This window comes from Myotis nattereri (assembly GCF_964212035.1).
Source record: "Myotis nattereri genome assembly, chromosome: X".
Classification (NCBI taxonomy): domain Eukaryota; kingdom Metazoa; phylum Chordata; class Mammalia; order Chiroptera; family Vespertilionidae; genus Myotis; species Myotis nattereri.
The window spans coordinates 154,155,964-154,167,929 of NC_138078.1; the positions used below are offsets into that span (position 1 = coordinate 154,155,964).

At 42.7% G+C, this 11,966-nt stretch overlaps 1 protein-coding gene across 4 annotated transcripts; it reads right to left on the bottom strand.

Moving 5' to 3' along the window:
• Positions 1–639: 639 nt before the first annotated feature.
• Positions 640–10,306, bottom strand: MID1IP1 (MID1 interacting protein 1). 4 transcript variants are annotated; one of them, XR_013995463.1, is made up of 4 exons: positions 10,026–10,265; positions 8,221–9,774; positions 3,316–3,381; positions 640–1,388 (listed from the first exon to the last, which is right to left on the bottom strand). XR_013995463.1 is itself a non-coding variant. In XM_081081532.1 (2 exons), exon 2 carries the CDS (start codon positions 9,522–9,524, stop codon positions 8,973–8,975), a length of 552 nt encoding a protein of 183 aa, XP_080937658.1. In that variant the 5' UTR covers positions 9,525–9,774; positions 9,991–10,306; the 3' UTR covers positions 7,809–8,972. The 4 variants fall into 4 exon arrangements, 2 of the variants coding, with proteins under 2 accessions (XP_080937658.1, XP_080937657.1); XR_013995464.1 differs by having other exon boundaries at positions 640–1,409; XM_081081532.1 differs by lacking the exons at positions 640–1,388; positions 3,316–3,381 and having other exon boundaries at positions 7,809–9,774; positions 9,991–10,306.
• Between the last annotated feature and the right edge of the window lie 1,660 nt (positions 10,307–11,966).

Here is an 11,966-nt window from a genome sequence, read left to right on the forward strand (position 1 = left end):
GCATAGTGTCTGTTTGTGTAGGGCTACTGCCACCGAGACTGGAACTTAAAAGAAAAATAAGTCTCTTTCACAAAAGAAGATTTTTTTAAAAAAACTTTTAAAACTGTTTTCAACAAGTTGTTGTGCTTAAAATTCTGTATTTTAGCCAGTCCAAAGACAATGAACTGATTAAGTGCTACATGTGAGAGGCCAAGTAGTTTAGTTTCCTATTGTTTCTTTAACAAATTCCCACAAACTTGGTGGCTTAAAACAATGTAAAATTATTATCTTACAGTTTTGGAAGTCAAAAGTCTAAAATGTGTCTCACTGGGCTGAAATCAAGATGTTGGCAGAGCTGCATACCTTCTGGAGACTCCAGGGATAATGTTTCCTTGCTTTTTCCAGCCTTTAGAGCAGTGGTCCTCAACCTTGGCTGCACATTAGAATCACCTGGGAATCCTTTTAAAATCCTGATTTCTGGGCCTCATCCTCCGGAAATTCTGTGTCTTTGTTATGGGGTGGGACCACAACATGAGTAACAAAGAAACAGAATTTCCGGAGGATGAGGCCCAGAAATCAGGATTTTAAAAAGATTCCCAGGTGATTCTAACGTGCAGCCAAGGTTGAGGACCACTGCTCTAAAGGCTGCCTATGTTTTTTCTGTTGTTGTTGTTCACTGCCACCTTCATCTTCATCTTCATCTTCAAAGCCAGTAAAGGCAAACTGAGTCTTCCTCATACTGCATCACTCTGATTCTTCTGCCTCCTACTTCCATTTTTAAAGACCCTTGTGATTATATTGGGCCTATCCGGATAATCTGGATAATTTTTCCATCTAAAGGTCAGGTGATTAGCAACCTTAATTACAGCTGCAACCTTAATTGCCCTTTGCCTTGTAAAGTGATATATCCACAGGTTCCATGGATTAAAACAGACGTCTTTGGAGGGTCATTATTCTGCCTAGATGCTGAGCTTTAACAGAACAGTCAAATGTTACTTATAGCATCTGTCTAATCATCCATCACTTCTAAGTCTTCTCTTCTCTACACTAGCCGTCACATGAATGTTTCCAAAGGTGTAAGGCCTATTATAAGCTATTTGTTACTCAGGTAAATATGTTAAATAGATCCAGTCCCATAGATTACATTCTACTTTCAATTGTTTTCATTTATTTCTTCAATCTCCTGAAATATGGGGAAAGGTCTCTTTTAATTATCCATTACTATGTAACAAACCACTCAGTGGCTTACAAGAATAAAAAAATTTGCACACAAACCTGAAATTTGGGCAGGGCTTGATGAGAACAGCTTGTCTCTGCTTCACTTCGTGTCAGCTGTAGTGGCTTAAAAGTTCCCTTACATATTTGGAGTTGAGGCTGGCTGCTGGACTTCCTTCCTCACAGCAATGCATCTGTGTTCCAAGGACAAGCATCTTAAGAGACAAAGATTCCACTTCTTGATGAAAGGTGGCAATGTTTGCCAAAGCTTCTCTGTAAATTTTCAATTTCTCCTTTTCATTTTAAGTCACCTCTTTCTTCTACTCTTATATAATTGCCCCCTTCATCTTTCTTTGTCCCATACAACTTCTACCTCAAAATCAGGTTTACCCTGAGTTGGCAAATAATACTTTCATAAGGTGATGGAAAAAGACTATAGTATGCCCACAGAGGAACATCTAATTGCTGGAATCAGGAATTATTCAACCATCTTGGACTGACAAAAATGGCAATATCATGCTTCAACTTAATATTTGCTGTCTTTCTAATCAAAGAAAAAGGCCTCACAACCTGCTATCAGAAGCGAATGATTACCTCCCCACTCCTGGGTGTGTCCCAAAACATACTTTGCCTTTCTCCACCACTCCCCTTATCATGAAGAACCAGGGACAGTGGAGTGATATTTTGTAAATTTGGAAAGACTAAATTACGCAGGCTTCTCTCAGTACCTCCCTTTTCCCACATGGGCCCATTTTGGCTGCAGGGAGTGGGCCTTTTTCTCTGCTCACAAACCGACTGGAGGGGAAGGGCTACTGTTTTCTGAGATTCTACTTAGCCCTCAACACCTGAGTTAAACATCTAGATTTCTGGAACTTCCTCCTCCAAGCATTTAAGCTATGAAGAAATTATCAACAATTACATATCACAACAGAAACTAAATTATACCCCCAAAGCATCCATGAGCTACAAGCTGCAATGTCAATTACATGCCACAAAATACTACACCTTGTTTTGAATGACTAAAGTACACTAACTACACTCCTTGCATTCTACACATAGTTTCACTACTACAGATCATATGGGTGTTCTTTCATAATGTGTATGTTTTGTTTTGTTTATTTGTTGTTGTTTTTTAAGCAGGGCTTAAAATTAATGTCACATTGTAATCAACTGGAAAATGTTAAAGACTTTGGTCAGAACCAACAATGTAGTACTTTCATTTTCATATTTCCTTGGCTACCAAACAGGAATTCTCCTCAATTAGATGTCTGCTAAGAAGAAAAAAATGCCATCATCCAAGGACACAGCAAGTTCTATCAGGTATTACAACATGGTGGAAGAATAGTCAGGTTTTAATTGGCCCTATTGAGCTCACCCACAAGCTACAACGTTCTTTACCTCAGCAGTGTGGTATTCAAAAGGAAAAAAAAAACTACAAAGTTGGTTTCTACCTTTGAAAACATCAAATGAATCATGTCCAGTTTCATCCTGTTAACTGAATGCTGATTGATAAAAGTGCACATATCAACACTTAATAAGATTGGTATTGAAGAGTAAAATAGATTCTAAAAAATACCCTACCCCTCAACATTCTTTACTTAGCTTGCTAAAATAAAGATCTGGGATCTATGTTTCCCTAGTATTTTCTCAGTCTTCATATCTGTGTTAGAAGGCACTTTATATAGACAGTTCAAGGTCAAAAGATTACCTTCTATTATCATGTTCTCAATTAAATTATAAGGACTTTCTCCAATCAAAAATTTGTGACGGTGACAAACTATTTTTTAAAGATATAATATTAGCCTTAGCCGGATTGGCTCAGTGGATAGAGCGTCGGCCTGCGGACTGAAGGGTCCCAGGTTCGATTCCGGTCAAGGGCATGTACCTTGGTTGTGGGCACATCCCCAGTAGTGGGTGTGCAGGAGGCAGCTGATCAATGTTTCTCTCTCATCGATGTTTCTAACTCTCTATCCCTCTCCCTTCCTCTCTGTAAAAAATCAATAAAATATATTTTTTAAAAAGATATAATATTAATCAAACTATTGCAATAGGAGGAATATTCATTAATGGTAAACATTTTATTTTTAAATCTTTATTGTTGAATACAATTAAAATTCTTACCAGTTTGAGATTATTGAAGTTTGGTACACCAACAGGTACATTTTCAAAACTGCTCAACAAAGTGTTCTGAAACAACAAACAAAGAACTAATAAAATATGAGAACAAGAATAGAAAGTTATGAAAAAAAAATGCTTGTCTTAAAAATAAAAATAGAGAATGCCCAAACAGGAAGGGATGATGAGATAGTTGTGGTTTTAGGAGGCCTTGTTTAAACAGATGAACAACTATTATTATTATATCAGATTGAATTTTGATGCTAAAAAGAAAACAGCCAACAATAATTTTAAAACATAAGATGAAAGAAAATTTGAGGAGGTAAAATCTTCATGGTTTTATGGAAGATGTATTCCTTGAGTCTTCATTATCATCACCACCACTGAAGCACTCACTGAATAGCAAACAGCTGGAAAAGCTCTGTGTACAGATGTGGTTTTCCTTTTCTTTAGCCAAGACTTTATTAATTAACTGGCATACTTTCAGTGGAGCACAGAGACTCCTGAAGACTGTGGGAAATAGGGGAAAAACCCATGAAATCCTCATTTGCCAATACTGAACAAGACCTTAAAGTAAAGATTGAGCTGCTTTCACCTGTCATTTCCTTTCTATGGGCTTTCAAACCCTTTGTTCATTCTAAAACCCAAGTGTGCTCTACAAGTAGGGGCTCAAGTTCTGGGCCTTCCCTTGGCTATAAAGATTCCTTGAACTATGGGGCGTTACAAAGCTTTACAAGAGTTAGCATGGGGACCCTGTAAAGTGGGGGAGGGGAGCAGGGAAGGAGCTCTGGTTGTATGAGGCAAAGGATGGTACTGGCTTCCATTTTAAAAAATGGTTATTGGTAATAGACCATCATAATATCTACCACTTATCAGAAAGTTCTACGTAGTTCAAAATGAACCAACTGGAGGCCTAATAAAGTATTTAGAGTAACTCAAGAACAACCTTTAAATTTCCCTGAATTATTAAAAAATTGGACACGACTTAAAAGAAAAAAAATTAATAATTTTAAGTTTAAATTATGTTGCTAATTAAAACAATTTAGTCTGATCAGAAACTACATGAAGTTTGAAATTTTAAAAAGACTAATCATTTTAAGAGACCCATCCAATAGACTACATGATTAAAGTTTTCATAAGCTCCTGATTCAGATTTTTTTTTGTTTGGGGTAACATTTTTATTGGGGTTAAAAATTGCCTCCACAATATTAAAGAAAACTTTGCTTTTGTCATTATTTACTACAAAACTCTTAAAAATAAAGTACACAAGGTTGTAATGTTATAAATGTACTAGGTGTCCCCTTAAAACATAATTTTTAAAAAAGGGTGTATGATATAAGATTGGAGCCATCCTTCCACCAGAGCTGTATCCAATTTGCAAACATCTGAAAACCACAGAAGAAAGGGAAGCAGGTAGGGTAAGGGGCAAGGGGTGGTGAGAGAAGGGGAGACACTCTTTCCAAAATGATTTTGTTTAGCAACTAAAAGTAAGGGGAAATGATGAAGCATATGAACTGACAATAACTTTCATTTTTTAAAAGAAAAATGTTTAAAAAACTAACTAGAGTAGTTTTCAAGTTGATCTAAAGAAGAATAATCCCAGCTGCCATGAGGTGCTCTTTAACAATTAGGTTCAGGTTCAGAGAAAGAGTAAATTAGACCAGACCACTATGAATGTAAAACATGAAAAAGCCAATGTGAGCAAAGCAGAAGCAGAAAGCTATTTTAGGGGCCAAAACAGACCTTCTCAGAGGCTTTGGTGTGAGATTTTTATGTAGGAAATTCTTATCAAATGTAAATATCTCTGTGGTAATCATATGCATTCTAAGCTGTTAATTTTTGCCTAGTTCATCTATCTGTGCCTTCTCTTTAGTCACAAACTGCCTCTGGGATGCGCACTGTCAGATGAGGGGGATCTCTGATAGCTCTTTAGGGAGGTGCCGCACAATGTTTGTAACTTTTTTTAAGTTTATTTTTATTTTTGACAGTATTACAGATGTCCCCCATCCTCCCTCCCCCCCAACTTCCTTCCCTCCACCCAGCCCCGCCCAACCCCAGGCCTTCCCCACACTTATCATCTGCATCCCTGGGCTATGCATATATGCATATAAATTCTTTGGTTAATCTCTTCCTGCCCTCCACACCACTCCCCTCTGAGATCTGTGGGTCTGTTCCAGGCATCCATGCCTCTGGACCTATTTTGTTCCTGTTTGTACCTTTTTAATCTATAAGGTACTTTGATCTCCCCCAGAAAAGACCTTCTGAAAATATAAAGTCCCTTATCACTTTACCTCAGATGTCAAGCAAAATTTTAAATTGCTTGAAAGATTCTAACAGGTGAATCTGTTAGGGATTTTTCCAGTTTTGTTTCACTATCAGTGGAATAGCTTATTGGGCCAGGAAAATCTCATTGGTTCATAAAAAAAATCCAATCCTTTTAAACTGTGATCATCATTACTTCTAGGTTAGAATAAAATCAGTATTTATATATAAAAATACTCTTACATAGTGGGACTTTTTCAGCAATAAACTTAACATTGATAACTATTTGTAGTTTAGTTTTGCTATCGACATGTACTTTACTGTATTCTATATACCACAGGAATATTCTGAAAACAGCTTGCAGTTAGCATCTCATAAAATTTTTCTGTTGCCCAGCATGGATGGAACTGGAGAGCATTATGTATAAGCCAGTCAGAGAAAGATAAATACCACATGATCTCACTCATTTGTGGAATATAGAGAACTACATAGACTGATGAACAGGGACAGACACAAAGACAGAGAAACAGCAATCAGACTATCAATCCCCAATCCCCAGAGGGAAAGTAGGGGAGGGTGGGGGTAAGGGGAAGAGATCAACCAAAGGACTTGTATGCATGCATATAAGCCAAACCAATGGACATGGACAACAGGGGGATGGGAGCATGAGTGGGGGGGGGGGAGGTTGGGGGTTAATGGGGGGGAAGAGGACACATTTGTAATACCTTAACCAATAAAGAAATTTAAAAAAAATTATTCTGTTGCCCAAACTTTGACTTTTTGTTTTAATTCAGGCTCTCCGTCGAGACTTTGAGAAAAGAAATAGTTTACCTGTTGTTTCATGTCTGTAATTGAAATTTACTTTTCCCTAAAATGGACATATTGTACCATGCTTCATATATCCCTGAAGAAGTCAAGGGGGTCAATGGAGACATAAGCCAACATTAAGATAGAGGAAGAAAGAAACGTGTAAAACCTTTGAGTAGTTCTCAAAGAAACTTGGAATTCCATAAATCTTTGACAGACTATATATCATCTAATTTAATTCTCACTGTAATTCCATGAAGTAAGCATTATAATTATTGTTATACCTAATTTCAAATGCAGCAACAAGCTTGGATGCTAAAATACTTGTAATTATGAAGTAGGAACAAGAGGATCTGAGCATACACTTTCTGGTTCCAAAGTCTTCATGTTCCTTTCTTGGTGGCTTCTGTAATTTCCTTTCTTTGTATTTTTTTGTTGTTGGCTTGCACTTTGATGTTTTAAAAGGAATACAAAGCAATAAGCTCTATATATTACTTTTGGTGCTGCCCAGCTTATCTTTATATTTAACAATTGATTTTCTCTGGCAACAGCAAGAACCTTGTCTTGACACTTTCCCATTTTTTCACTGCTGCTAAAAGCTGGTAATACACTTGAATTGCCCATACCAGACAAACATTTGCTTTAAAAAAAAACTGCAACATTATATGTATATTAATTTCAAGCTCTATAAGCTTAGAGATGTCTCATGATTGCTAGTTTGAAAACTGAAGTTGATCTAACGCATATTTCCCCTAAACAAATAATGAAATAAAGAAAACACAGAGCAATGTATTTCACCCATCCCACCATCCCGGGAAAGCATCATAATGACATCTAAGTGTTCCCTTCCCAAGAGCCCTACTGCAGCCTTGACCAGATCAGCTATCCAGGATTGCATACCGCTCACTGAAAAACTGGAAGCATTGCGGACACTGCCTAACAAACCTTAGCACTTCCCTGGAAACTACTGAGAGGCCAGAGCACGTGTTATCACACATTTAAGTAACTCTTAAGACCAACATAAAACATTTGTAAATAAAGACTTGCAAGGTGTATGCACTAAGTTACCTGGTGTTTCTTTTCTAATTATTCACTACTTAGTAGTCAAGAGAGATTTCCACCTTAAGGTACGTTTTTTATGCCTCAAAACACTTGTTTGTGCTTGAGGTTCTTAAAAATATCAGAAGGTTAATTAAGTACTCCAATAAGCTGGTCAACTTTGTTAGAAAGTACCATATATGTACCTTTATAAATACTTTGAATACTTGTGAACTTTTTGTTGAGGTGCATGGGCCTACCTTGGTACTGAATTAGAAATAGAAAGTTTGGAAGTAAATTTTGTCCAGAGCTGCTTCCCACACAAATCTGAATACTTACAGAGATGATTATCCATTATCTTGAAATATCAGAAGGAAAATAAAATTTGCTAAAAAATAATTTATTTTTATTTAACTACTAAGTCATTCATTGAGGGATTAAAGAGCAACAAACTTTTGTGGAGTTTCATTAACACATTTGGCTTTTTATTTTTAGAATATAGTCTACATCTCGATTAAAAAAGTTTTAAATAAATTTAAGACATATAACAACAGTGGAACTCTTCATCATTCTATATACAACACTGATAGAACATCAGTTGGTTCCATTTCAGACAAGTCCACTTTCTTATAATAATATTATTTCCACTGGCTGAATGGCAAGCTTCATACAAGCTGGCACAGTGCCAACTTACACTCACTGGGATGGGGACAGGGTGGCCAGAAAGGCATGGGTAGAGTGCCACAGGACAACTATACTGTGGAACAGAAAATAATTAATAACAAAGTAGTACCGATTACCCACAGACAGTGCTGTTTGTGCGCTCATCACAATGGAATCGCCGAAGTTTCAGAGCAAGGAGGAGGTTCGAAATACTTAAGGAAGGGCCGCGGTTACAAAAAGAAATAGTGCAAACAGGAAAACTGATGCAATCCTAGCAACGCTGCGGCCTCCAACAGCCCAAGCGCGGGGAGGCGGGAGGCTGCTGCGTGCCCCGCCTTCCTCAGCGCCCAGCTCTTCTGGGCGGCGCTCCCAAGTGTGGCAACCCAGTGCCGCGCCCTGGCATGGCCCCTTCTCGGCCCTCTTCCACCGGAAAGAACAGTAAAGAAATTCCAGAAAGGCACAGGCTGAATGCAGGGCGTCAGCCCAGTTGCATTCCCACCAAGGTAGAACACAGACCTCTCCTCCCCCCACTGTCCCAAGGGAGGCAAGGAGGTCCTGAGCAACCGCCCTCTCCGCTGCCACCACTTTCTCTTCTCTTCTCTTCTCTTCTCTTCTCTTCTCTTCTCTTCTCTTCTCTTCTCTTCTCTTCTCTTCTCTCTTCTTTCTCTTCTCTCCCTTTCCTTCCCTCCCTTCCCTTCCCTTCCCTTCCCTTCCCTTCTCTCTCTTTTCTCTTTTCCCTTCTCCCAAAAGAGGCCCCCTCCTCCTTGCAACTCAGACCCCCAAATTTGCCGTTGGCCCATCACGCCCTAGAGCCAAAAAGAAAACAGCTTTGAGAAAAGAGAGGGTAAGAGATGGGGCCGGGAAGGGTGCTGGTCAGCGGTGGGCGACCCTCCTCAGTGCCCCCAATTGCTGAAGCCTATCTCCTGCTTGTATCTGTTGGTGAGGATGTTGGCTTTGCGCGTGAGTTTGGAGAGCACAGTGTGCAGCCCTCGCAGGTGGTAGTGAAACTGCTGTTCCAGGTCCTCCTCGGCGGTGTCCGCGCCCTCCAAGTGGCTCAGGTCCACCAGGATGTCCTTGGACTTCCAGGTGCCGCCCTCCTCGCTCCCCGCCGGCTGTGGCGGCTGGTGCAGGACTCCCCACTCGATATCGTTGCGGATGGACTTGAGCAGCATGTAGTGGCTGTACATGTCCCGGGAGGGCGCGAAAAAGCCGCCGTTGGCGCTGCCTGCGCCAGCGGCCGGAGCCGTGCGCTCCTCCAGACAGCCGCCGCCGCCGCCTACCTCCACGCCGACATCGTTATCCAGCCCCGGCTCGGCCAGGGGCACGTCGCGCAGCAGGCTCGGCACCATCACCGTCTGGTCCATGTTGTTCACGGCGCCGATGAAGCGGTTCATGGCGTTGAAGAGCGAGTGCTTCTGGTTGTAGGTGTCGCAGATTTGCATCATGGTGACCGCGCGGCCGCTGAAGGGCAGGAGCACGGGATGGCCGGCTGAGGCGAGGGGGTGCCCGCCTTCCGGGGCTCTCGGAAACCTGCGCCCGGGTCCCGGCTGCAGCCAGAGCGCGGAGCGGCGGGGTTCCCGGCTCCTCCTCCGCCCTCTCACAGCCCGGCCCTGCGGGACGCGCGGCTTCTCCTGGCTTTGGCGTCCAGTAGCTCGCGATGGCGGCGCGTGGTCCGTGGGGCGAGCCCTGACCTGGCTGAGAGACGGGGGGACGAAGAGCAGATTATTCACTCCGCTGGGGAACCCGGCGTCCCCGCCCGCATGCACCTCCCTTCGCGATGACTGCTCCCCTGGGACTTCACCCAGGTGCAGCCTGGCCACCCCACCTCCCCCCAGCCCCGGGCCCGGGAGAGGAGGAAGGGTCGCTCCCCACCCCCGGTCTTCCTCCGTCAAGCGGAGTCCAAGTACACACGTTGACTGGAGCAGAGATGGGGCGGCGGCACCCACCTCGTCCTGGCCTGGAGAGTCCGAGTCGCTAAGTAGATCAGCCTTCTCGCAGCTGGTGGCCGCTGCTGCGGTCAGTGACCGGACTGTGAATGGGTTGTTGGTGGTGGCGTCGGCCCCCTACCCATCCCAGGTGCTCAATTTATAGAGCCTCAGAAAGGTGTCGCCAGCGATCAGGGCCACCCCCGGTGTCTCCTCCTCCCGCCTCCCGGCAGCGCCGAGATAAAAGTCCCGAGCGAGGATGACCGGGAGTAACACTCCCGGGCCCTTTCCACAGCGAGGGCGGGGCGCGACGGGCCGGCTCCGCCTCTCGCCTGATGCCCGGGTGGAGGGAGGGCGAAGCGCCGGGGTTGGGCTGGAACAGCCGCACCCCACCAGCGCGGGAGCAAAGCAGGCCAGTTGGGGGAGGGCGGGGCACTGCGCGGGTAAAGAAAACGCCCGCGTCCGGACTGGCAAGAGGGCGGGCGGGAGTGCCAGGGTTGGGTGGGCCTTGCCAGTGCTCCTGGGATAGGGTGATCAAAGTGCACGAGCTCTGGTTGCAAAGTGAGCCTCTACACCACTCACCAGCAGTGGCTTCGCCCGGGAAACTACTGTCCCGGTTTATTATTAGCTGTTGGGAAATAGGGACCCGAAGCAGCCGCAACTCTATCCCGGGACTCTTACGTAAGAAGGAAGAAGGGTGGCTGGGCACATCGGGGTGCACGTGGACTCTTAGTGCTTCCACTGTGGCTCTGGCCTTGGACAGTTGCTGGGGGAGGGGAGACTCTTAGTGAGGTCTCTCAGTATTTCTTGTAATAGTTGCTGCCAGGAATAAAGACTGACCCACCATCTGATCTGCACAGTTTTCTCCAAAAGATCAAACATGGCAATTAGAAGAAGTAACTAAATTTCTGGCTGTTGTCCAAGTCCCACTACACGGTGATGCTGGACAGACCCAATGCAAAGAGCCAGGAGAGGGTGACAGTAGTTAGGCCTGGTGTTGCATCTTTCATCATTTAACAGAAAAGTAGTAAGGTGTCCAATAATATTTTGAGGGGGAGAGGGGTTTGAAGTGTTCCTTTCCAAAGATACTTGTTAAAATGCAAGGCCATTTAATAGGGCCTTAATAAGCTATGTACCATATCACTGGATTTAACTTTTAAGAGCCTCACACCTAAAATTTTCACTTTTAGATTCTAAACCACAGCCTGTTTTCATTTTTGTTTTTATAATCTCACTTCCCTAGTCACATCCTTCATCTACCAGTCTTCTCCTACAGTCCAACAAATAATTCAAGCAGACTCAAGTTTCTAACTGTAAATCATTTTTCTCTAAAACCTTGCAGGAGTACTTTTAGTACAGTATTTCACTTTATAATCTATATTTAAGTTTTTTCCATGGCAAACAATCTTCCTAATTGTCTTTTGAATGAAAATCTGACTTGGTGCAGCAAAGACTCAATGGGACACAGAGCCCAGTCTGGGGACTGCTCCCTCCCAGGGCCTATGAGCACAGATTATAGCCCATGTTTTCTTACCTATAAAATTGGGATAATATTACCTGCTCAACCTACCTATCAGGATCTTTGGATCAATGAAAAGAAAACTGTAGAGCCAAAAGCACTATATAAATTGGAAGCATTAAAATAATCTCACCCTCCCTCTTTGCGAATATGGAGACTTAGAAACCTTTTCAGCCTTAGGTAGCTTCTCCCATGGGATGTGCCAAATTTTGGTTGAAGATAATGGATTTAAAAATATGCAAATTGCAATGCACTTTACAATGATTATTTGTACTTGCTATATATGGGACCTCATCATAGCCATCAGGTGTTTATGGGAAGAATCAGAAGCCCTTAAAATATAGGAAAAGTCTATGATGAGTGTGAGCAACAGACGCTCCCCCTCCCACCCAGCCCAGTGCTAAGGCAGCAAGAGAGTACAAAATAGTCCAGGTTGATTTTAT

Bases quoted from the DNA above. Each gene is read 5' to 3' on its own strand.
- MID1IP1 (XM_081081532.1), bottom strand. From the start codon at position 9,524: ATGATGCAAATCTGCGACACCTACAACCAGAAGCACTCGCTCTTCAAC.